Source organism: Pungitius pungitius, chromosome 17 (genome assembly GCF_949316345.1).
Source record: "Pungitius pungitius chromosome 17, fPunPun2.1, whole genome shotgun sequence".
Classification (NCBI taxonomy): domain Eukaryota; kingdom Metazoa; phylum Chordata; class Actinopteri; order Perciformes; family Gasterosteidae; genus Pungitius; species Pungitius pungitius.
In genome coordinates this window covers 4,316,001-4,342,403 of record NC_084916.1, presented here as the reverse complement: position 1 = coordinate 4,342,403, position 26,403 = coordinate 4,316,001, and the positions used below count along the sequence as shown (strand labels likewise).

Here is a 26,403-nt window from a genome sequence, read left to right as displayed (position 1 = left end):
ATTTTAGTTTCTATAAGTGTTTTTATATATATGTGTATTTGTGTGTGTTAGTGTGTCTTTGTGCATATTTATATTTCGGTTGCTATAAAAGTATTAATATATATTTTAGTGGGTATAGGTGTATTTTTTATGTATATATTTGTGTGTGTTAGTGTGTCTTTGTGTATATTTATATTTTATTTGGTATAATGTATTTACATATAATTTAGTGGGTATAGGTGTATTTATATATATATATATTTGTGTTAGTGTGTCTTTGTGTGTATTTATATTTTAGTTTCTATAAGTGTATTTATATATATATATATATATATATATGTATTTGTGTTGGTTAGTGTGTCTTTATGTATATTTATATTTTAGTTGGTATAAGTCTATTTATATATATATATAAATACATGTATATATTTATATATATTATATATATAATTAATTAATAAAAATATAGATATATCTGCATATAAATCTATTTAGTACATATAAAAATAACTTTAAAAATGTATATAAATATAAATATGTAATACATATTTATAATATATAAAAATGTAATATATATATATATATATATGAATATAAATATTAATAATATATCAATCTAACATATATATATTATAGATATGTAGATAGATATAATATATATATATTATATTATATATATATATTTATATATCTATATTTTACTTTTAATTTTATTTATTATATGTTATTATATAGATATATATTTAGATATATCTATTTTAGTGTGTATATATATATATATCTTTTTATATGTGTTTTAGTTTGTCTTTGTGTATATATATATATTTATCTTTTTATATGTGTTTTAGTTTCATTAGTGTTAGTGTGTCTTTTAGTGCATCCCTTTCATTTTGTCTATTGTCTATTTGTGTTTGTGTGCTGAGGTCTTATCGGATTTTCTGAGCCACTGGTGATTCTTCAGCTGCTCCAGTGTGGGACGTTCGTTGGGGTCATTTCTCAGGCACATCTGGAGGAAGTCTTTGCGGTCTGAAAAGTGAAAGAGAAGAAAGGTGAAGATCATCATCAGAATTTAAAATAAAAGAGCAGATTTGTGTCTCTCGACATGTTTGTGTATAGTGTTCTTACTCTTGGAGATGCTTTGGGGGAGATTTTGACGCTTTAAATAAAAAACTAACGGGTCAAATTTTTCGAATTTGTGAAGGGTGTTAAACAGCACCGCTCCAATCTGAAACACTGTGGTGGATCCTGATTTGTACCCCTTGCTAAGGAGAATCTCTGGGGAGTATGTAGTTCCTAGAACACACAGACATAATGAAAAGTGTCAGTGGGGCTGAAAAGCTTTGTTTCAGTGCAAAAGTCACAGATGGGTTGGTAAAGAACCGGAGCAAGAGCCAGACACCTTACCGAAAAACTCATGATAAGTCTCTTTTTTATCGTCGTAACAGCTCAGACCAAAGTCGATAACGCGAACTCGTGGGACCTTCGAACTTGTCTCGATCAGGATGTTCTCCACCTTTATGTCCCGGTGGAAAATGTTCTTGTTCTCCAGATCGAGCGCCGCATCGACAAGCTGCCTCAGTATGATCTGACGGAAACAAAAAGAGAGATCCGAGGCATCAGAGGAGGACGCCGTCGACGCGCTTTCATCGCTGTGACTCTGAGCTGATCACAGCAGCTCACCTTGGCATCTTTTTCCTTCACGAAGCCTCCTTTGCCCATGATATGGTCAAATAAATCCGTAGCGGGGATGGGCCTCTCGATCACCATCACCAGCTCCTCCTCTAACTGGTACCAGTCCAGCAAGGTAAGGTATGGCGATGCCCCCTCCGATTTGGCCGAGAGCTTCAACATGATGGCGATCTCAATGGAAATTTTGTTCCCTTCGTCGTCCTGTAACGCGAGAATTAAGGATCAGAGAGGTTCCTCCGTGATACATTCACAAACAGAGTTTCGAACACAGAACATTTTGACAGTGTTAGGCGTTGCTCACTCACCTCATGTGTGCAGTAGACGTCATCATTAGGGATGTGTTTAATGGCAACCTTCGAAACAAGAATTTTGTTAGAGGGTGTCTGCACGTGTGTGTGTGTGCGTTTGGGAACGTGTGTGTGTATAGGGCTTACGGGTAGGTTGTCGGCCCTGCGGTGGCCGGCGTACACGTTTCAAACATCCTCCCGCACTGAGGAGTTCCAGTTGCTCATATTTGGCCTCTAACTCTTCTGCAGACACAAACATGTTGTTTTAATACATTTTTGAGTGACAGCGACTACATGTCACCTAAACTCTACCCATCCTGGTATGGTAATACCAATTTCAATTTGACTCTGTAATAAAACCTAAAACTACGGACCTTGTTTTTTTTTTTCCAGTCCTCGCTGTCCAGCCTTTGTCTTTTTCTGCTTTTTTTCTGTCCTCCCTCAGCAGTGGCGACCTTCCTCTTGACGCCTCTCTTGCCAACGACCTCCACAGAGGTGTTGCATCTCCCTACACAGGAGCTAAAAAAACTCCAGAGGATTGTCAGTTTGTTGTTAACTGTCAAACCCCGTGTTTAGTGAACTGATGACGGGAAGCATCTCCAGGAGCAGTTTCACGCGATCAGCTTACCAGTGACTGCTGAGGTGGACGCTAAATCGACCGTGAGCCTTTGTTTTTCGACCCGTGGAATTCTGACGAATGAAACCCAATGAAACATTGAATTGTTGTGAACTAAAGTGACCAACTGCAAGAAAAGACAAACTACTGACCTTGTTTGTTTTGTTTCCGGTCCTCACTGTCCAGCCTTTGTCTTTTTCTGCTTGGTCCTGCCTCAGCAGCGGCGACCTTCCTCTTGTCGCCTCTCTTGCCAACGCCCTCCACAGAGAGGTTGCAGCTCTCTACAGATGAGCAAAAAACCCAAAAAAAAATAAGCATACTTATATTGAATCATATGCATAAAATTATGCGTTCTTTTCATTACTTTAAATGCTTTATTTCTATTTTTAACTGCTTCTTTACATTCCTCATTCCACCATGGTACTATTTTCCTCTTCACATTACCTTTACTTTTTGGAATTGTTTCCATTGCTGCCCTTATTATACCTTCCTTAATTTTACTTTCCAGTGACTCTATATCATCATTATATTCAATCTGGTTCAGGTACCTGTCACTTTCCTCCTGGAATTTTTCCCAATTAGCCTTCTCAAAAACCCATTTTCCTCCTCTATTTCCTATACTTTGAGATACTGCCATATTAACTTCACACATTACTGGATAATGATCACTACCTATTGTTCCTTCTTTATACACACTCCATTTACATATCGCTGCCATACTACTAGATACCATTGTTAGATCCAGTGCAGATTCTTTCCCAGTCTTAACCTCTATCCTCGTTTTACTTCCATCATTTAAACACACTAAGTTTTTCTCATCCAATAGTTCTTCGATTACTTGTCCATTACTATCCATTTTCTCACTTCCCCACAATGTATTATGTGCATTGAAATCCCCACACTATATAATATTATTATTATTATCTTGTCCCTCTAGTTCCTCTAATTTGATTAAATCTAACTTCCTACATGGATTGTAATAATTTATAATTACTATTTTTTTCCTTCCCCCCCACGTTTCTACTACTACATACTCTTGCTCCTTACCTATACCTAACACCCTATACGGAATCCCTTGCCTTACAAATGTAATACATCCCCCTCCACTTTCCCTGTCTTGTCTAACTGATATGTATCCATATATTATAAACTCCAAATTTGGTTTTAACCAGGACTCCTGAACACATATTACATCTGGTTTTTCTTTTCTATTCCCGACAAATTGCTTAAACTCTTGCCCATTTGCGATCCAGCTTCTTGCATTCCAATGTAGGATTATCATTACTTAACTGATTAGCCCACCCATGCTGTCTCTTGACTCGACTGTACACTAAGTTCATCCCTAACTTCTTCCCACTTTAATCCTGCCATATCTAAATTGTGAATTGCTGCCTTAACAATAATCTGAATTCTTTCCGTTTTAGACTTAACTTCAGCTGTAGCATTTATCACCCCTGCTATGAATGTCACTATTTTCTTCTTCTCTTCCCATTTCTCTTTCTTTCCTTGATGATCTTCTCGTACTACCCTTTTTTCAACTTCTTCGCTCTGATTCTCCTTTTCCTTTTCCACTCTTTTAGCAGCTTCAGCATATGAGAGGTTTCCCTGTGTTTTTATCTGTTGTACTTTAACTTCCTTCTTCATCACTTCACATCCCCAAAATGCCACACTATGATCCCCTCCACAGTTACAACACTTTGGTCTTGCGTCTCCACACTTTCCATATTCATGATCCCCAGTGCATCTAGCACACCTTCTCTTTCCTTTACAGACATTAGCCATGTGCCCAAATTCTTGACAGTTATAGCATCTCAATGGTTTAGGCACATACTCCCTTATGCTGTATCTCATAAATCCATAGTATACCTCTTTTGGTATATCCTTTGTTTCAAACTCAATCAACACTGACTCGGTTTCCATTTTTTCCATTCCCCTTGTCATTCTTACTGCACTTTTGACTGACCTATTCTTCAATTTCAGATTCTCTACCAACTCTTTCACATTCACAGTATGTGGGATTCCATATATCACTCCCTTACTTCCTCCACTTCTTCTCTCCCCCACTCTTACTACTTTTTCTATTTTTACTTTTCCTATACACTTCATCTTCTTTGCTTTTTCCATTTGCTCTTCATTATTACATCCTACAAGTAGATTTCCATCTCCCAGAATCCTTGCATACTTCACCTCTCCTACTTTTTCTCTTATTATCTTAGTTAACTTAAGTGGGTCCATTTTTTTAACTCCTTCTCCCTCAAGTCGTACCACTACATTAAGCATTCCTGCCTTAGGAGCTTTCCTTTTATCTTCTTCACTTTCCGTCCCATTTGTACTATCACAGTCTTTTTTCTTCTTTCTTTTACGACTAACCTCCTTTTCCCTACCTCCTCCCAATCACTTTCCCTCCTCCCATCACTTCCATTTTCCTCCATTCCACTATAATCCATACTATCTTCCTCCTGTCTCCCTTGATGCAGCTCCATTTAAGTTTTTATTTTTATTTTTTTATATATATATTTTTAATTCAGTCAAGAGGCTGTGGGTGTGAGATAGCACCGCTACCAGACCTATACAGGCCGTCGGCCGATACTATCCCACCCCACTTCCTACTCGATTTAATATACCCACACCGAACAAGTATACACTTTGTGTTCCAGCCAGCAAATAGCTGCTTCCTTCCTCTCGCTGTTTTATCGCCTCAGGCAATCACAGGACAGGACAGGAAGTGAAGTTAACCCAGAGACACGAGACACAAGAAAACTACAAGAGACATGGCCAGCGAATGAATAAACAGTCAAAGGGGAAGATCGGAGTTGGTGTGGGGTCCCAATGAGGAGACCTTCGGTTTTGGAGTTGTTTAGCTGGAGGAAGTTGTCAGTCATCCATGTCCTTATCTCCTCAAGGCAGGCAGTTAGCATGGAGAGAGATGATGCAGAGGATGTGGGGTCCAATCTGACATAAAGCTGCGTATCATCAGCATAGCAGTGGAAAGCAACTCCATGCCTGGTGATGATGTGGCCCAAGGGGAGCATATAGATAGAAAAGAGAGTAGGGCCGAGAACCGAACCCTGAGGTACCCCGCATGTAACAGTGTGGGGCCTCGACCTGGCTCCCCCGAGGGCCACGTGCGCCGGTGCTAGCAACTGTCCACATATATTAAGGATCAATAATTGATCATGTTTGACCTTTTTCTATTGAGATGCTTCTGTCACACTGAATGAGACGAGTGTGGAAAAGAAGCTGCATCACTTTCTGTTGTGCTTCATGCTGCATCAGTTGCTCTTATTCTTTTTGGCTCCTAAAGGAGAAGAGAAGCAGGGATCATGTGACAGTGAAGCCAATCTATCCAGTGACTCAGTCACCAGAGCTTGGCTCGGTTGTGTCTTGGATGAATCAGGTGCTCAATGAATGCACAACAAGCACAGAAAGTGAAAGTAACAAGAGCTCAGCACTCGCTGGTGCACAACAAAAGCTGCTGAGCGCATACGCACATCCAAAGATACACATTTACACACTATGTAGGTGCACAAAAAGTTTCAGGATGCACAATCATCTTTTCTAGATAATTTCTTTATTTTATATTCACCTTCATCTGAAAATCTCACTAAGATGTCGAGCCTTTTGCCCTTTTGCCTCCTGTTATTGGAACCTGCAGGCAGCACTCAGGGTTGTAGATGTTTACGATTAGTCTGTGAGCCAAAACGTCGCCTTTATAAGAATAAGAATATGAATTTGTCCATATCTTACATTTACAGGAAAACAAGATTCATGTGATGATCAAAGTACATATAAATGTTTTAAATATAATATAAAATATATAAATGTCATTGTTCATTCAGGAATCCCTCACACTCACGATGGTGACGTCCAGGAGAAGCAACAGCAGCACGTGTGTGGACACGTGTCTTCAGTCCCCATTTTGTGGAGACATCGTAACAAGATGGCGGTTAACGTTGCCGATGCTGAGCCTGATCTTTGTCAATAGAGGGGTTGGTGTTTTGACACAAAGCCTGATGTCACTTCCGTGTTCGTTGGTTTCTATGAAATGTCATCAGGCAACTTTCCAAAAACTCACCTGCAGTCAAACCAAAAATCCAAGAGACCAAACAAACACTAATTTCCGGTTACAAAAGCTCAAAGGCCTCAAACTACTAGCCAGTAGAACAAATTTACAATCACCACCTAATAATTGTCCTGTATTACGCGTTTTCCTGCTTTTCTTTGCACGGTGTGACTCAGTGTGACTCATGCCGAGTCAGTTGGGCCTGAATAAAACCTGCAAACTCTGCTAAACCCCAACTTAATATATTGTGCTTTCACTTTGTCCTCTGTTGAATTAATTAGCTTTATTTATTTAGCACTTTACATGCACAGAATTCTGCACAAAGGTACTTACACATATTTAATTACCATGAACAAAAAAGTAGGAAAGAATATTTGTAATATTTGTGAAATAAAACTCCACTAAGTGGTAAATCTTATGTTTAGAGGTGTCTCATCTGTCTGGGGTGTCGTGGCTCAAAGTGACCTCAAAGTAAGAAAGAGCAGCTTTGATGGATCTTCTGGCTCGTGGAGGATCATCAAATGATGATGTAATCCGTCATATAAAGGAGCAGCCGGGCTGCTTTTGGAGGATCGGAATAAAAAGGGTTACAGAAGTAAAGACTTCAAACTAAAGCATGAATAAGGCTGTTCTGGTTAATGAATTATACTGAACTTTACAGTCCAGATCCATATCTGAAATCATTTATTAATCTTGTTAGACTCATTTACAACATCCAATGTCATTTCAACAAAATAAATAAAAACAGAAGTCTAGTACTAGAGTTGAGGAGGCTCCACAAATTTTAACTGAAAATCATTGGTCTGCTTTCTTTCATTTTTAATATTCACGAAACAATATTTACACAATCTATTATTAAAGGTATGTTTGTATATGTACAGCATGTGTGTGGCCTTCTGTTCTGTGAGCTCTTTATCACTTAAATAAATCCTGATATATTCTTTGCGGCTGCTGGTCCAACGTGGTCCCACAGAACAACCGTCCCACAGATGGGTCCAGGGGGACAGCGCTGCGTCACTGGGCTGGATTTTCCTCCTCAAAGAGCTCCTCCTTCAGTCGGTAGTAGCTCCCCTTCAACTCCATCAGTTCCTGGTGAGTCCCTCGCTCCTGAACTCTGCCGTCATCCATCACAACAATGTGATGGGCCCTCTGGATGGTCCTCAGCTTGTGGGCGATCACCAGCAGGGTCTGGTTAGGACAACTGGCCAAAGCCTGGTGAACCTGTGCAGGGTCAATGACACACACACATTCCTCTGTGTTGTTAGAGGAGAGCAGGGCCAAGGGGGTCACAAGGGACTTTAGACATAGGATTTCAGGGGGGGACCCCATGTTTTCTGTAAATGTATTTAATAAGCACACATGGTATTATCTAATTAAATAATGTGCCTTTAATCAATTGGCAGAACAGAGATGGGAAAAAACAAGTTCAAATATCTTCATTTTAAAAATATTAGCTGGGGTTTGATACTTCTTGTATTTCCTTAAGGCTCTGTAGTTCTATGTAGAACCTTCTGATGTTTTAGAACACAGTTAAGTGTGTTTGTCTACCAAACGATACTTGGAGTGCAAAAATGTATTATTTAAAAAACACATATTATGTAATTTATCTCTAATCATCCGAAATAATGTTACGTGTGATGCATTGAGTGGGTCGGTCTGACTTCCTGGTCCACCCCCCGCCCCCCCACCCCTTCTTGTTTGTCTAAACTAGAGACACTGCATGTTAGTAAAGATGAGAAGGTGGAGGATTTAGTGTCAGTAAGCATTCATGCAAACACTATCTAACACATACACTCACCGGCCACTTTATTAGGTACCCCATGCTAGTAACGGGTTGGACCCCCTTTTGCCTTCAGAACTGCCTCAATTCTTCGTGGCATAGATTCAACAAGGTGCTGGAAGCATTCCTCAGGGAGTTTGGTCCATATTGACATGATGGCATCACACAGTTGCCGCAGATTTGTCGGCTGCACATCCATGATGCGAATCTCCCGTTCCACCACATCCCAAAGATGCTCTATTGGATTGAGATCTGGTGATTGTGGAGGCCATTTGAGTTCATTTTTTTTTGCACAATAAGAACACTAGAAAGAATAGATAGTTGACCTTTAACAAACGTATTCATTTCACAGCGAGTGTAGGGAGAGAATTCAATGAGAGGACTTTATGGTTCATCAGACCACAAATGAGACAGGAATCTGCCTCACTTCTAGCCTCCAAGGGACCATCTGTCCAAGAGGAGAGCAGGTCAGCTGAGTTAAGGGGTCCGTTCCCCTCCTGCTTAACAGATGTGTAGCCCCCTTCCTTGGTGAGGTGGTGATAAGGGTCGGTTGGGTCAAGTTTAAGGGGACACACTAGCAGACGACCTGAAGACACTGGAGACAGTTAGCTGTTAGCTGCAGCAACTCCAAAGGACCCCAGTGTGGGGAGTCACTCACTATCAGTACAGTCAGTAAAAGGAGGAACAGCAACATTTGTGCAGCAACAACCATGAAGTGTTTTTTCACAATATAATAATATCCAATACATTTTCTTTTCATCAAATACTTGATTTATAAGCTATAAATCTACAGCTGAGGAAAACAGCTGTGAACAATAAGCAGAAATATAACTGATTGTCTTGGCACATGTTGGACTGTGTCTGTCACGGTTTGGGTTTGTTTCCTGTTTTATTTTGTTGTCCCTGAATAGTGTCCCTATGTCTCTAAGTTCCTGGTCCCTGTCTGCGTTTGGATTTGAATTTATTAAAGTATTTCTCTGTGCAGAACTCTGCGTTTGGGTCCTCCTTCCTGCCTACGTGGTCTTGACAGTGTCTTGTTCATTCTGGGCCCTCCTGCCCTGTGACACCTTTGAGTGACGACCTCGTCTTTAAGTGTGTTTCAGACTGTGTGACGTCCTCACTGTTAGATTGTGTGGACCAAAGTGAATCCACAGCCATGAAACAGTGAAGACATACGCTATGCATCAGAGTACATTCTAAGACCTTAAAATGATACATGAAACTACAACAGAGAACACGGCACATAATAATGATCAAGATATTGTAATGCACTCAACAAATGGAAAGTAATATTTCAAATATTTCCAAACATAAAAAAACTAAATGTGAAGGCAGATGGAGTCGTTTTTAAGGTTATTGACTTTGTAAGAACTATGAAACTTATCACCACTGTTGCCATATCTATAATTTGCAATTAGCAGGAATCATTTTCATGGTCTTGTTGTGAAGGTGTGTGTGTGTGTGTGTGTGCAGAATGTGTTACATTCCAGTCCTATACAGGACATTATTGATGAGATTGTGGATCAGGAATTTCAAACAGTTACTGAAATGAAGCTAAAAAACAAAAGTGAAGAATTCCTGCTGTCACTCGTTGTGAAACTTGGGCAGCTGGTTGCCGGGGACAACCACGTGCTCCACCCCAGTTTCCGTGATGACCACAAGGTGAGCCACGCCTCCGCTGACGTTGTCTCTGCCCATAGCAAGAGCTAAAGCTGTGACCCAGAGAGAGAGCAAAGGGGGGGCAGAGCGGGGGGGACAACAAGCAGGACAAATACAGGTTTAACAACTGAAGGTGAGCAGCATGCAGCGTTTATACACCTCCTAAAGGCTCTAAAGGCTGCATGGTCACCAACTACAACATAGATGTACATCACACCACTCAATCTGAGTGCAACCAGAGGCCTTTGTCCAAGCTGAGCTGTGGGACATCATGTCAAACTCTCATATAATAATATTTATAATATTATGATATTTACTGAACTCTTATTCTCATTGTCTGCATCATACTGGAATCATAGAATCACGACCCAAGTTCCCCCCATTGAACACCAAACAAGTAGCAGCGGATTTAGGTCAGCGTGCACAAGTGAACCAACAGGACCGTACCATTAGTGGCAAACTGCAGGCATTCCTCTCTGCCCATGTGGGCTTTGTATTTGGCGTCGACGTAGCCGTAGATGTAGGTGCTGCCTGAGCCTCCGATGGTCACCGGCTGACCGATCAACATCCCACCAAGAGACACCACGTACACCTGGAGAGGGACGCAGGATATCAGCAGTAGGTGGAGTTACTTTGGACTGCTGTGGTCTCTGCTTCCTGTGTGACTGTCATCCCGACCAGCCCCCACCTGAGGTCCCTTCTTCCTGTCCCAGCCTGCTGTGATAAAGCCCGCCTGCAGCTCCTCTTTGTTGTTGTAGCACAGTTCCTGCAGCACCGATGCTGCTGCTATCACCAGTGGAGGGCTCTCCATCTGCACACTGTGCAAAAAAAACTATTGTTTTGGGCTCTCTAATGATTTTATATAGCTGTCATTGTTTAGGGTTAGTTCTGACACGAGCGTGTGGCGGAGCCAAATGCAGCACAACGGCACAGAGTGTTTGGTTAACGCATTTATTACACACGGCCTCACAGCAGGCGTTCGGGCACGATGAGAGACAGGGCAGCGTTTGGTCCTCAGGATCGGGGAGGAGATGCCGGGAGTCAGCTGGTGCGACCGCGGGGCCGGTCGGAGATCCGGGGCACCGGAGCAGAAGCGCCGGGCAGTCCAAGGGACAGGCAACAGAAACCCGAGGCGCTCAGGCAGGACTCGTGGTCGGGGACAGAAGGCTGACGTGCTCACCGGGGCGGAGACAGACGAACGGGTCGGGAACAGGCAGGGTCGAAACCGGGAGATCAGTCCGAGGTAGAGTGCTGGAGAGACTTGCATGACGCGAAGAACAATCTGGCAATGACAAGCTGGGTGTGCAGTGCTTATGTAGCGTGGCTGATTGTGAATGCGAAGCAGGTGTGGAAGGCAGGAGAGTGACTGATTGTGGATGCGGGGCAGGTGTGGAAGATTGAGCTGGCAGGTGATTGTGACAAGTTCGTTAGTTGTTGTTCTTCTCCTCTTGGAGGATTAAAATGAATCAATAACCAGCGTGATTAACAAATGATTCTATTAATGAGTGATGTGAAAATGGGATTTAGCTTCCTTGCTAAACATGTGCTATTGTATTCATACGAGTGTGTGGCACCTATGGAGTGACAGGTGGAACTTTGCAGCCTTGGTGACGGCCTGAGCATCTGCTAGCGAGCCGGCCATGCAGCAGAAGATCTGGTCATGAACCTGGACCACCTTGTTGATGGTCTTAGATGACACGTCATCCCTAAAGAGAGAGAGGAATGTATGTGATGAAGTGGCTTGGATCCACCACAGTCACAGGGACATTTCTGTTTCTTACTAATCGGTTTAACAATGGAGGCATCTTCATGTATCTTCCCAGCACCCTTACCCTCCAATGGAAGCCCTGGAATCTGAACCAATCACAACCCCTCCATCAAACGTGGCAGCCAGGATGGTGGTCTGGGGGAGAGAGGGGGGGGGGATATGTTCTCACATGCAAGTAATGAATAAGTAGTTACATCAAGCCAAACACAGCAGGAGACATAACACGGACGTGACAGGTTCTGTGCTTGGACCGATTCTATTTACCCTGTACATGCTCCCTTTGTGCGACGTTATCAGAAAACACCGCATAAACTTCCATTGTTATGCAGATGATACTCAACTGTATCTATTGATCAAGCCAGAAGACACCAACCAGCATGTTAGACTTCAGGATTGTCTTGTTAACATCAAAACTTGGATGACCTGCAACTTCATGATGTTAAACTCGGAAAAAACAGAAGTTATCATAATAGGCCCAGAGAGCCTTCAAAGTCAGCTGTCGCGTGATCCAGTCTCTATGGATGGAATTGCTCTGGTATCCAACAGCACCGTCAGAAAGAGTTTTCTTCGACCGGGATATGTCCTTCAACTTTCATATATAACTTCCTGTCTCAAAGTGATGCAGAAAAACTAGTTCATGCATGTGTTACTTCTAGACTGGATTACTGTAATTATTTGTTATCAGGCTGCTCTTGTATATCTATTGAACCTCTCCAGTTGATTCAGAATGCTGCAGCACGTGTATTAACAAATACTAAGAAATGGGATCATATAACTCCTGTATTAACTTCTCTGCACTGGCTTCCTGTTAAATCAAGAATAGAATTTAAGGTACTTCTACTCACCTAAAAGGTACTTGCTGGTGAGGCACCGTCTTATCTTAAAGAGCTTGTTACACCGTATTGTCCTACAAGGCATCTACGCTCCGTAGATGCTGGGCTACTTGTGGTTCCTAAAGTTCTAAAAAGTAGGATGGGGGCCAGAGCCTTCAGTTATCAAGCTCCTCTTTTGTGGAACCAGCTTCCACTTTCAGTCCGAGGGGCAGACTCGGTCAGTTCATTTAATATAAAGCTTAAAACGTTCCTCTTTGATATTGCTTATAGTTAGGGCTGGCTCAGGTTAGCCTGGACCAGCCCTTAGTTAAGCTGCTCTAGGCTTAGACTGCCGGAGGACTTCTTAGGACACACCGAGCATCTCTCTCACTCTCACACTCTCTCCCTCCACAATCATCCATGTTTTATTAATGTACATCACTAATTAAGCTTCTTTCCGGGAGTTTTTTGCGCTTTCTCGCCTAGCAGGTCTCCGTGGACCATAGTTTCGTGCAGAACCTGGTTCTGACTCCTGGCATGGCTCTGCTGACACCTGCTGCTGCCATCACCATTACTTTAAATATGATTCATATTACTGTCATCATAAACCAACATCTTTTTGCTCTCCCTCCCCACAGAAGCCTCTGTGGATGGTGGTTCTATCTGATGGTGGTTGTCCCTGCAGTGGTCCTGCCGTACACTTGTTCTGTTACTTGTAATTACTTGTATCATTTCTGTTAGAGAAATTCAATGTATTGTACATTTTTACATTGTTGATTCTGTACACATGACATCCACTGCACTCTGTCCATCCCGGGAGAGGGATCCCTCCTCTGACGTTCTCCCTAAGGTTTCTTCCCTTTTTTTCCTATTGAAGAGTTTTTTCATATTTTGGGGAGTTTTTCTGTGCCGATGTGAGGGTTTCTGGACAGAGGATGTTGCATGTGTACAGACTGTAAAGCCCTCTAAAGGTAAATTTGTCATTTGAATTTGACTCCTGGCTTCCGTGTCCATGTCAGCCACTCTGAGCAGCGCTATGCATCATGGGATTTAGAGTCTCTGGAAGGATTTTTAACAAACGAAAATAAACGTGTAGCTTGTCGCTTCTTTGTGTGTTCAGTTCTAAAAGATGTTGTAAAGATGTGACTCATTCAGGACTAACGTGCAAACACGTGGGACATTAAAACACGCGACAGCTCCGGTCCTCGTAGTGTTTCTCTTCCTTTCAGGTAACTTCTAGTCTCACCTGTTTATGCGCAGAATCACTGATCGATCATTTGATCCTTCAGCAGGTTCTCCGATGACACTAAGGAGCCGGTCCCGATGTACTCACCCCTGTGCTGACTCCTTTGACCCGTGAGTCCACGCTGCGTTTCTCCATTTTCACAGCAAAAGCGAAAGAGAAGAAGGAGGCGACGCTCCAAACAGCGACCTCAGGCGCATCGAGACGCGCAGAAGAGCCGCAGTCCAGGATCCATATGGCGCTATCCAATGTCCTCCAAGCTCCTGCAGCGGGGTTTAACTTCGACCACGCAGCCAGGTAGGAGCTTCTGTTTGGCTCTTCTAGGCACCACTTGGTGTCGGTTTAGATGTAGAAAACCAATGAAGCTTTCAGATCCATTCGAGATCCAAAGTGAAAGTAACTTTCCCCTGTTTGTTTGTCACGTTGATCAATGAAACAACTTGGTTATTATAGATATTACATCCATTCATAAGTATCTCCCTCCCTGTAGGAATGCTGAGTTCGAGGCTCTGTTTGATGGACAGGTACCTAAACCTGTGAAAACAGGCACCACCATCGCGGGAGTGGTGTTCAAGGCGAGTACACAAACCTGTGTAAATCTGCATGTGTATGAAAAGGGAAAGAAGTGGAACGTTTAGTCCATAAAGCCTGAGTTTTATTCTTTAACACTGTTCATCAAAGTGTACCACACTATTTCATTTTCCTTTCATCACTGCATAACTGATCAGTTCACAACTATGATGATAAATACATAAACACAGTGAGGGGATCTGCCCAATGTCTCACAGCACTGCTGGGGCCTGTTTAGCTCCAGGGGCCCCCTGAGGTATAAAGGCCTCGTTCTAGTGTGAACCAAAGTGAATCATTGTGTAACAATTAGAGTAACACACTTCCCACTGGGTCTGTGTGGGTGCAGGATGGAGTGGTTCTGGGAGCAGACACAAGAGCCACATCCAGTGAAGTAGTGGCTGACAAGATGTGCACCAAGATCCATTACATTGCTCCAAATATATAGTAAGTCTTGTACACGCACACTGAAAGACAACCAGAGATCCACCTTTAAAATACTCTCACTGTCATCAGGCTGAAACGTATGTTCCTTCTTGTGGTCGTGGTTCCATAAAGTGTCTCCTTTACTTGTGATTTCCTACATATTCCACAATGCCTTACAGAGCCCTCAGATAAGCACTAAGGTTTTTGTGCTCGCAGTGCATTCTGGGTTATTGAGGCTACTGCAGAAGATGGAATAAGTCGCTGTGACTTTTGGGGTATAATGGATTTCTATGACTGTTGAAGTAAAACTGAAAAGATGCTGAAGTTCCTCTTCTCTCTCTTTCCCAATTCCCTGTAGCCTTTTTCATATTTTCCCTCAACTCTAGTGCAGGACACCGATTAGGATTAGTGCAGGAAATAAGCTCTGTGGAAAAAAAGGGATTATGATACATTTTGTTCAGCAAGATAATTCTCACAAAGACCACTTTTATGATTTGTGACATCGCACAGACTCAGCCTCACCCGGCTAACGTTAGCTAGCCAGCAGTCTCACACAGATAGCACCTGACAACATATAAACTTTATAAATGTACTAAGATGTTTTATAGCGAGACCAATATGGTGGATTTTGCAATGGATGTGTACAATTATCTGTAGAAATGAAATCCTATACTGTAAGAGCCATACTTTAATAGATGATCTGGGTTGTGATTGATCTGGTCAGAAAATGACTTTTGTGGCCCAACTGAAGCAGCTCCAAGTCAATCCTCAAGATGTTTGAAGACCCAGAGACGACTCGACAGATGCAGTCCACAGGCTCCAATCGACTGAGGTAATATTCTCACTCGTCATATTACACTGACAATATTGTTATATGTGTGAAAGCATCTGCAGATTGTTGATGGCCCCTTTGTTTTAGTTAATCATAAGAGATGGACGGATGCTCTTCAACTACCTTTCGGAGAAACACAATGTAAATGTTGAAATGTTAAACGTAGCCACACACATTTTTAAAATTTGAATGTGGGTTGCCCACTGTGTTTTTATTTCCATAACAACCATCTGCCGCTCAAAGCCAGCTGGACTGTGGTCTCAGAATCTTAAAACTTCCAACACCCACCGATGTCCTCATTATTCACACAATGGATAGAGCAACTACTTTCAACGTCCCTGCCAAAGTTTTCTTTATTTCCTTTTTTTTACACTATCAATTCATAGAAATATTGTACACCTTTTCTGCATTACCCAATAAAGGGGGACTCGTTGGTCAAAAACAGGAAGAGGCTTTAACCGCTGAAAGGTAGCTGGGGCGTTACACAGCCCAAACCGAATCTCTCTCGTTTACCATCCAGGTCGTGAAGGCAGTCTTCTCCTTGCCCGCTGGCCTGACCTCAACCAGTAGTTGCTTGCCAGGTCCAGTGTAGAGTAGCACTCGGCTCTTTTCAAGCTGGTCAGGGACTCCTCAATCCGAGGGAGTGGACAGGCATCCTTGTGCGTGACAGCATTACGTTTCCGGTAGTCAACCTAAAACCTCCAGGAGCCATCTTTTTTCCACCTACGTATTAAAAGCTTGTCTGATTAGATGTGTTTTCAACTGTGATTTAAAAGCACTTAACACCGTGATGCTTTGCAGGTGAGCTGGAAGTGCGTTCCGCAGCTCAGGTCCCTGGATGGCAAATGACCGGCCCCCATACTTTTTATAATTAAACTTTGGGGTGACCAAAGTGGTGTGTTCGGAGGAGGCCATGTCCTGGTCCTTTTCCATTCTCACTCGTCAGCATGCTGCAAACGCTCGGTCAGATGCCACGGTTGCGACCTTGGGGAGAGTGGACTTGTGTAACAGTGTTAGCTGATGTCACCCTTGTTGCTGTAGGCCCTCCCAACCATGTTGCACTACATTCATACCAACTATCCCATAGTCTGGTGATAAATAACTGTCTTGTACGATCACCACTCCCTTCTCTAACATTACTACTGCACCGACCTCAGTCCAATAGTACATACCCCACAAAGACATTGGCTGCCTTAAGGGTTAACCAGTTGGGAGCCAGTATCCAGAATGCAGGGGATTGACTTACCCTGCACAAGCACCTCAACTTTGGGACATTCCCCCAGCGAACCTAGCTGGGATATTCACGGGCTCCTCAGAGGACACTCCAGCAGCTGCCGACAACACGCTAAACTTTGTCTTATTGGATTCACGACGATGGCATGTCTGCTGCATGTGTCCTGCTTGTGCACATTGCAGGCATATAGGACATTTTTTTCCTGTATTAAGGGCAATTGTGCATCGCTGACGGCAGTGGTTGAACTGTCTTTTGGAGGGCCTTATGTGGACTTTGGATTTGACGCCGCTCAGAAGGAGTGTCGGTGGGGATAGCTTCCTGAAATTTCTTCTGCCTGACAGTGTGCGTTTGTCACGGTGCACAGGCCCGAATCAACCCCTCATGGAAGTGAGCTGTCTCCCTGGACGGAGGGGGTTATATGAAGCTTCCCTCAGCTATGGCACGCTGATCTCCTGAGCCCAAAGCATTCAACTTTGCAGCCATTCAGCCTCAGCAAATCCATGTCTGGCCTGATTTGCTGCCTCTGTATGTTTTGATTTTCAAAGCGTAACAGCTGTCTGGGGCTTGGAGACACTGCAGTGTCTGTTTGGTTAGTTGTGTGTCAGGGGATCACTTTGCACATTCTCTCAGCACCCCATCAGTTGGCTGTTACTTGTGTAATTTAAGCCATGATTGCGACGGCCTCAACCATCCTGTCAGATACAGAGTGCGAGCTCTCGTTGAATCTGCTGGCTTTTAATCGTTAAGGGAATTTGAGTTTACATGTTTTTGTTCAATTTCCCTCTAGAGATCACTTGTAAAAACAAGTTATTATTATCTTCTTTTAATGACTGTCTCCTTTTGTGTGAAGTAACTTTTTGGATTGATGTTGTGTATTAATGTGGACCCGGTTTGCCTAAATTTCTTGAAACGATTGAATTTGTAACGTTTATGCTCCGCTTTTATGTGTTTATGACAGCTAAGCGGAAAATACTTTTATTTCTTACACAATAACAGCTCCTTCTAAAAGAATGGTGTCAGATCTTTCAAAATCCCAGACGTTAATATATTCATTAATCCATCAATTGATGTCGCTGTGTTTATTGCTTTCATACCGGATAGAGACATCTCAACTTAACCTCCCACACACACACCTTATGGCTCGGGTGATCGCTTCATGATTCTGAAAGGTGATGTGTTTGTGGAGAAATACAGTATCCTAGCATGTCGTTGTGTAACAGTAATCTTCTGGTGTTTGTGAAAAGAAGAAGAGTAATTTTAATCAGCGTGAATGAGGCTTGGATGTGTTAAAGTTCCAGCTCAAATACAACAAAACCTCCTCAAAAACTAGTCTCACAATCAGCAGCTCTGCTTTTTCCCAAAGTACATCATCCAATTAGCAAAAAAGTGGTTGATGTACTCAGCCAATGATGATGTATACATTACATATTTACAGCTTAGAGCATTCGTATTTTGACTTCTTTTATTTTTTAGCCAACGGACCCCTCGGTACAAACAGTTCTTTAGTTTGTTCTGAGTGGTTTAAACCTGACACGCACAATTACCTTAATCTGCATAATTTATAACTTTTCATTTTGAAAAACCTTTTTGAATTACACATCATAATTATGTTGAGAATGTCCTGTTTAACCTATTTATTTATATAGCTTGACGATATAACCGTTCATTTAAACTGGCTATTGATGCTGTAGTATTATTAATTAAAGCATCAGAAAGGTTTCCTTAATTCAGTGTTGACACAACCCTCAGTGATCAATGGCACTCATTATTGATTTTCATTCTGATTCTGATCCTGTTAAATGTTGAGCTTTCATTTCATGGATCTAAGCAGCACTGAAATATAAGACATGCAGTAAGGGGCAGGATGCGTAGCCTTAAGTTCATTATAACAACATATAGTAATAGTGATATAAGTAATCAACCTTTGTTTCATGATGCCCCATTTGATCATTACTTTTTCTTTCTTTAAGGGCTTTTGAAGGTAAAAAGAACTGTCTATGAATAAGAGAAACAGTTCATTGCGACTCCTTCACGGCATGGAGGGGGTTGGTTTGTGCTTCTTCGTGGTCTCTTTTGTTTGTACGCCACGTTACGTTTGGGAGAACAACACTGCGAGTTTTTTTTTTTTTTGCGTGCTAGTGGTGGATTTGAAATCATTGGAGCAGTAATACTCATGAGCGCGCTCAACTTATCCAAAGTTAGAAATAAAAGAGAATAAAGGTTTCATTCTGAGCAGCACGCAATTTAAGCTTTGCAGTCACACTGCAGGAAGCTGCTGTGCAGCAGGTAACCTGAGGAGCTTTGGAAGCACTTCCATGCATAACTGTGCATTTCAATGAGGAAAATCTGCCTGTATGACGGTACAGCTTATGTCCTTTTTTTAGGATTGGTAGTTTGGACACAGAAATCCCAATCATCCAAACAACATAGTTTTGACCCTGACACTTTGGGTGGATAAACCAATGGCTGGAAACTGGCAAAACAGGCTGCTGGCAGCAGATCGTCTGCAGAGCATCGTATGTGGTTTTTGTGCAGCGCTATTATGTACTCCTGTATACTTACCCTCCCAGTATAGCATGGATGTGGCTTAATTATAGCTATACGTACATACCTTTTGAAGATAACTGCATATATGCATGAGTTGGAAAATATGCCGGCTGGGGACTAGAACTAATGACTCGAGGAACACCTTGTCATTTCCTCCAGGTTCTCGTTAAAGACTTCTTCCTGGTCGCTTGCCTCTGGGATTTTATCGAGAATTCCCGTCTCTTCATGTTTGAGACCTTTTGGTGGATTCATCAGTGTATCAGCATCAGGTCTGTGTTTACGGTGTACTGAGTGTGCTGTCTCAAATGTGAGAGCACGGTTCCTTTACATCAATCGGCAGGGGGACAGTAAATGTTCTCAGTGTATTCTCCCGTACGTTGTTGGATGAGTTTGGATTATCTGAAAGGATATTTACTTGACTGAAAGGCCCCTCCCTCTTCGCTCCAACCACACAGCATACTGGCTGTAAGAGCCATTATGCTCTCAATTGGCTGTTGTAGTTCCACTGGAGAACACTGGGTGGAGTATGGGTAAGGTAAATAGATAATCAGAGAGCAGGGGAGGCCAGGTGTAATGGGGAAGCAAACAGTTTTTGACCGTGAGGATCAGTCGTGAGGATCAAGAATCATGGTGGACCATAACTATGGATTGCAGTATGTTTGAGCATCAGAACCGAGCCAAAATAAAGAAGATATATGCAGTATTGGACTGGAAGTGGATTTGTTTGGAACCACGCGTCAGATAGCCCTACAAACACCTCTAACTAGTGACATGATGGTAATTTGTCGCTACACTTTGTCAAAAACTACTTCTTTGTGGATTATCACGCATCGCTTTGGAACTTTTTTTGAACTAAGCACTGGATTCCGCTGTGGATTTGGATATAATTGGACGTATGAATCAAGGACCAGTCGCGACGAAGCAAGCAAATTAATTCAAGGTATGTGTAGTGCTACCTATGAATGGCTCTTGTGTGCACACCTTTAATAGCATAAATCCAATGTGTTGGTTGCTTAAGTTTACAGTTACTGACAAGTTGAACGAACTCAACACTCTGTGAAAATGAGTGTGAGTAATTGTGAAGATTTTATGGCTGCTGGTAAACCACCAGAGACTAATGTGCCGGGTGAGAGAGTTGAAATGGAGTCGGTGAAAGAAAAACGGGGCATCAAACTTACTCCAAGGGCATTACTAGAAAAATTGGAAACGTTGCAGAAAACAAGAAAGACTAAATTAAATAAAGCAAACAACTTGATGGTTATCATAAGAGATTTTATGTCTAACCGAGAGTATGAAAAGGAAGTGCAATGTTCTTTTGAGAAATTCATAAAGCTGTGTGATGAAGCAAAAGAAATGCACAATTCTGTGATGGTTATTTTGCCCAATGAAGAAAAGGAAAGACAACAAACATGGTTCAATGGAAAGATGTTAATTTATAATGGGTTTAAAGATGATGTTCAAAAATGGTTGAGTACTGAAAGTCAAGTTTCATGTTCTGGTGTTGATGACAATGCTTGTCAAGATGACATTGAACCAAATGATAGCGTTTCAAATATTTCCTCACGAGTGTCAACTAAACCATCCAGTAGGAAAAGTTCTAGCAGTGTGCGTACTGGGAGATCTTCTGCTTCTTCAGCACGAATTATAGCAGAGGCAGAAAAGGCTGCATTAATTGCACGTGCAACTGCTTTAAAGGAGAAACATGCCTTGGAGGTACAACAACATGCCTTGGAGGTACAACAGCATGCCTTGGAGGTACAACAGGAACAACTGAGGCAAAGACAAGAGCAAATGGATATTGATGCAGATATTGCTGCTGTTAGTGCTAAAATTGCGGTTTTAAACAATTCTGACGGCCAGCATCGTAAAACCTTTTCTGATGGTATGAATGCATATTATGATAAAGGAACTACAATGGGTGGCAAAGAAGTTATTCTTAACCCTCATGTTGAGGAATATAGACCAAGGAATTGTTTCCAGCAAGCAAACCAAAGGAATGTGGTTCAGCAAACTGACAGTGCACTGCAATCTGATCTTCATTCTGTGTCACAAATGCAAACATCAAATGTAATGCCGAACAGCAATGGAACATCAACTTCAAACATCTGCAGTATTATGCAAAAACAAAATGAGATTACTGCTCTTCTTGTACAACAACAACAATCCAGCACACTGCCTCAAAGAGATATTCATGTGTTTGATGGTAATCCTTTGCAATATAGAACTTTCATCAGAGCATTGGAACATGGAATAGAGGACAAAACCAACAATTATCGAGATCGTTTGTACTTTCTGGAACAGTACACACAAGGTCAACCTAAGGAACTTGTGCGCAGTTGCCAGCACATGGATGCACAAAGAGGATATGTGCAAGCTAAAGCATTGTTAAAGGAACATTTTGGCAATGAGTTCAAAATAGCTGCTGCATATATAGAGAAAGTACTTGGATGGCCTTCAGTAAAATCAGAGGATGTAAGTTCACTGCAGAGTTATGCTCTCTTTTTGCGTGGATGCTCTAATGCAATGGAAGAAATTGAGTACATGGAAGATCTGGAGATGCCAAGCAATTTGAAAACAGTCATCACGAAGCTGCCTTACAAATTAAGGGAGAACTGGAGAACTGTTGCTTGTGAGCTATTGGAAAGGCACAATCGAAGGGCAAAGTTCAGAGATATCGTAACATTTGTGGAACGTCAAGTTAAAATGTCATCTGATCCACTTTTTGTTGATATCCAGAGTACTCAAATTGTACAACAGAAACCTCAACGTAGAAATACAATTAGAAACAGCTTTGCAACAACGGTTGTTACTAACAGCAAGTCAATTCAGTGTTGTGTGTCTGATTTCAGATCAAAATCTCAAGTTGTATGTTTGTGTTGCAAACGTGATCACTTATTGGAGCAGTGCACACAAATGCAAAACAAGATGCACAAGGAAAAACTGAACTTTCTAAAGGAGAAAGGTATCTGCTTTGGCTGTCTTTGTGTTGGACACATGAGCAGAGATTGTGAAAAGCGCTTGACTTGCACAGTATGTGGCCAAATGCATCCCAGCATTCTGCATATTCAACAGAAGGAGAGAACATGCACTCAAGAACAAAATTGTCCATCACTAAGTAGTGCGCTTGTTGCCCTTCAAGCATGTGGTCAAACAGGGGCCGGTAATGGAGAATGTGCATTATCAATTGTACCAGTTCAAGTCAAATCCTGTAAAGGACAAAAGGTAATTCAAACGTATGCATTCTTGGATCCTGGTAGTTCTGCCACATTTTGTTCAGAACACTTAATGCACCGTTTGAAATTAAAAGGAAAGAAAACTAATATTCTTTTGAAAACAATGGGCAATCAAAGGTCTGTTAGTAGTTCTATTCTGACTGGATTGGAAGTGTCTAGCCTTTATAATGACATCTTTTACAGTCTTCCGGAAGTTTTCACTCAGGAGAAAATGCCTGTGTCCAAAGATAACATGGTTACCGAAGGGGATATGGATAAATGGCCATACCTGAAAGGTGTTAAGATCCCTCAAATTCCTGCTGATGTGGATTTGCTAATTGGAGCAAATGCTTCCAAGGTAATGGAGCCCTGGGAGGTTAAAAACAGTGATGGAGAAGGACCTTATGCAGTTAGAACCCTACTGGGATGGGTCGTGAATGGACCATTACAAGGAAGCAAGGACAATGGGAACACAATTGAATGTCCGGATGTTACTGTTAATAGGATTTTACTAGGCAAGCTGGAGGAGATGCTCAATAAACAGTATAATCACGATTTTAATGAGATTGCTTCTGAGAACAAAGATGTCAAGAGAAGATCATGCATTTATGGAAAAAGTAAACGGGTCAATTGAGCTTCAGGATGGACACTACAAATTGAATCTTCCATTCAAAATGGAAAATCCCATGTTGCCAAATAACCTTTGTGTGGCTAAACAGCGAATAATGGGATTGAAGAGGAAATTGGACAGAAATAAGACTTTTCATCAAGAATATAAAGTTTTCCTGGATGAGGTCATCAGTCAAGGTTATGCTGAAAGAGTACCATTGCATCAGTTGAAACAGGATGAAGGTAAAGTTTGGTATATCCCTCACCACGGTGTTTATCACCCCAAGAAGGGAACGTTAAGAGTGGTATTTGACTGTGGAGCTGCTTTCAAAGGTACATCGCTTAATGATCAACTGCTGCGAGGCCCTAATCTGACAAATTCACTTCTAGGAGTTCTTGTGAGGTTTCGACAAGAGCCTATTGCATTTATGGCTGATGTGAAATCAATGTTTCATCAGGTCAAAGTTGCAACAAAGGATAAAGATTTTCTTCGTTTCTTGTGGTGGCCAGGTGGTAACTTGAGGCAAGAACCTGTGGAATACAGGATGAATGTGCATTTGTTTGGAGCTGTGTCATCCCCAAGTTGTGCTTGTTTTGCACTCCGCAAGACAGCAGAAGACAATAAGCCCAAATTTCCAGAAAGGGTCATTGACACAATTCATGGCAACTTCTACATGGATGATTGTCTGAAAAGTGTAGATTCAGAGGAAGAGGCCACGTGGATCCTGGTTGATGGGACGAGTCTTGGAAGTTTTTCCTTATAAAAATAGACTTGTACGTTCTGTGCGAGTACAAACTAAAACCAATATACTTGAGAGACCTGTGACAAAGCTTTGTCTATTGTATGACAACCTGGAAAATTAAAGGACTGATTGCAAAGACTTATGTTCTAAAAATGGAAGATTGTTTAAATGCAATGTTGTACAGTGTTGCTTGGGACTTTAATGGCTCTTTGTATAAATATTGTATTGAATTGTAATGTCTACTTGTCATGTACAATTAGGGGCCGGAGTGTAAGAGCCATTATGCTCTCAATTGGCTGTTGTAGTTCCACTGGAGAACACTGGGTGGAGTATGGGTAAGGTAAATAGATAATCAGTGAGCAGGGGAGGCCAGGTGTAATGGGGAAGCAAACAGTTTTTGACCGTGAGGATCAGTCGTGAGGATCAAGAATCATGGTGGACCATAACTATGGATTGCAGTATGTTTGAGCATCAGAACCGAGCCAAAATAAAGAAGATATATGCAGTATTGGACTGGAAGTGGATTTGTTTGGAACCACGCGTCAGATAGCCCTACAAACACCTCTAACTAGTGACATGATGGTAATTTGTCGCTACACTGGCAGACAAGCTCGACATGACTCCGGAGGAGGCGGAGAGGTGGATCGTCAACCTCATCCGTGAAGCCAGACTCGACTCCAAGATTGACTCCAAACTGATGAGGCTCGGCTTTCACGGACCTACCTCCAGTCAGAGGAGCATCAAGTCCTGAGCCAAACATGAATAGCCCCGTCTAGTGATTCAGGTTGGGAAATAGTTATGGAAACAGACTATTCTAAAAAGTATTATAAATGTGTTTAACTGCTGGTGCATTAATGTCAGTCCTTCAGAAACGTACATTTGCATGAATTTGTCCCTCAGTGTCGTCGTGCCAGCAGGTGATCGAGAAGTGCATGTTTAAAAGTAAAGGTGCTAAAAAGAACATCTCAGCTGAGGAGCTGCTGATTCTCTGCAATCCAACAGGCCACAGGGAAGCCCATTGACTCCCCATAGTGGCTGTCTGTCTGCTTCCACAAACGAACAGAACAAAGGGGACCTACTGGTATTTATACAAATCAGTAAATGTGTGGTCTCTTGGTGAGTTCAATGTAACTCAGATTTCAAAGGTCTCTCAGTCAATATCAGTTACATTACATGTCATTTAGCTGACACTTTAACATGGCACATGGGGCAGCTGGGATTCAAACCACCAACCTTGCGGCTCCCAGCTCCATGTGCCACCATCGCCCCCGTTGTGGTGCTATCAAGTATTACATACATATATTTCGGTTGATTACATTGCATTGAATACAATCTGTACATTGTTATTATTCTTTTTATTACAGTTTAAAAAAATAGTAGATTTACAATATTTTTATTACTTTATTAATTACATAGTTCCAGAATCATGGCTGTATTTTGGTGTACACTAAATGCATTTAATTAATTGTTAATTTATGAACCGGGTCATCAGTTTATTAATAATAATGTACACTGTCCTTCCGCAGCCAGATGTTAACGATGAACATAGGCAACAAGTGAGTGGCCCATAGCAACAGGGATGAGGTAGCCAGAGCACTAGATAAGGTGTAGGGATGTGAACAACTGGATGGAAAAGGGGGGGGCAGGGTCGCTAGGCTGCAGTTATGTACTTTCAGCTAAAAGTAATAATGCAATCTCAAGGCAGAGGAGATTCATCAATACTGTCAATAAAAACCACAACAGCAAACACATGTACATGCAAGGACTTCTTATTTTTCTATTGTATAGGATGCAAGTTATTAAGATATTACAGAATGAGTCCAAGCTACAGAATAGCTGAATGTCACCACACACATCGTTCTCCTTCAGCTTGATGCTTCCTCTTAGCTCCATAAAACACAACTAAATGTAAAGTTAGTTTATAATCACACCACAAAACAAAAAGAGCAAAGGAAGTTCAGTTTCTTGTGTATTTGACTGACTTTGATCCCTCTGTTCATAATATGAAGTATAAACTATATACATATTTGGTTTCTTCCATTTTTCATATTTTAACACCAGATGGCGTCATTGGTTCATCTTAGTCTCCCGTCTTTTACAAAGAGTGGAGGCATTTCGTATTTCAGGGCTCTCCCACACTGTGTGAAAGGCTTTGGCTCTCTCTGGTCAGCTGATGGCCGTAATCATTTGGTGATTAAAAAGAAAAACATAAGTTGGCATGGAGATCAAATTGTACCGACAAATCAAGCGTCAATCCTGACTCGATTCTTAAGGTCTGTTGTCAGTTATAATCGGTTGTTTTTGCTTGTGCATCAAATGCTCAGCCCCACCTTATTT

At 41.8% G+C, this 26,403-nt stretch overlaps 3 protein-coding genes across 3 annotated transcripts; 1 reads left to right on the top strand and 2 right to left on the bottom strand.

The window, feature by feature from the left end:
- Positions 1 to 880: 880 nt before the first annotated feature.
- On the bottom strand, positions 881 to 2,141 carry LOC134107149 (serine/threonine-protein kinase pim-1-like; the record flags this gene model as incomplete). Its single annotated transcript, XM_062558615.1, has 6 exons — positions 881 to 1,005; positions 1,105 to 1,272; positions 1,384 to 1,564; positions 1,660 to 1,869; positions 1,974 to 2,021; positions 2,103 to 2,141. Coding segments are annotated over 6 exons (771 nt in total), but the record flags the coding sequence as incomplete, so codon positions are not given.
- Positions 2,142 to 9,264: 7,123 nt separating this feature from the next.
- On the bottom strand, positions 9,265 to 14,096 carry LOC134107068 (proteasome subunit beta type-6-B like protein-like). The gene is made up of 6 exons (XM_062558352.1): positions 13,987 to 14,096; positions 11,906 to 11,976; positions 11,648 to 11,779; positions 10,762 to 10,891; positions 10,521 to 10,665; positions 9,265 to 10,126 (listed from the first exon to the last, which is right to left on the bottom strand). Exons 1-6 carry the CDS (start codon positions 14,032 to 14,034, stop codon positions 9,999 to 10,001), a joined length of 654 nt encoding a protein of 217 aa, XP_062414336.1. The 5' UTR covers positions 14,035 to 14,096; the 3' UTR covers positions 9,265 to 9,998.
- Positions 14,085 to 15,447, top strand: LOC134107065 (proteasome subunit beta type-7-like). The gene is made up of 3 exons (XM_062558348.1): positions 14,085 to 14,193; positions 14,387 to 14,471; positions 14,813 to 15,447. The coding sequence occupies exons 1-3, from the start codon at positions 14,132 to 14,134 to the stop codon at positions 14,909 to 14,911; spliced, it is 246 nt and encodes an 81-aa protein (XP_062414332.1). The 5' UTR covers positions 14,085 to 14,131; the 3' UTR covers positions 14,912 to 15,447.
- Positions 15,448 to 26,403: the final 10,956 nt, after the last annotated feature.

Bases quoted from the DNA above. Each gene is read 5' to 3' on its own strand.
- LOC134107065 (XM_062558348.1), top strand. From the start codon at position 14,132: ATGGCGCTATCCAATGTCCTCCAAGCTCCTGCAGCGGGGTTTAACTTC. The intron at 14,194-14,386 runs GTAGGAGCTTCT...CCCTCCCTGTAG, and splicing joins AACTTCGACCACGCAGCCAG to GAATGCTGAGTTCGAGGCTC. The intron at 14,472-14,812 runs GCGAGTACACAA...GTGTGGGTGCAG, and splicing joins TCGCGGGAGTGGTGTTCAAG to GATGGAGTGGTTCTGGGAGC.
- LOC134107068 (XM_062558352.1), bottom strand. From the start codon at position 14,034: ATGGAGAAACGCAGCGTGGACTCACGGGTCAAAGGAGTCAGCACAGGG. The intron at 11,780-11,905 runs GTAAGGGTGCTG...CTCTCTCTTTAG, and splicing joins TCCAGGGCTTCCATTGGAGG to GGATGACGTGTCATCTAAGA. The intron at 10,892-11,647 runs GTGCCACACACT...TTTTTTGCACAG, and splicing joins TTCCACCTGTCACTCCATAG to TGTGCAGATGGAGAGCCCTC.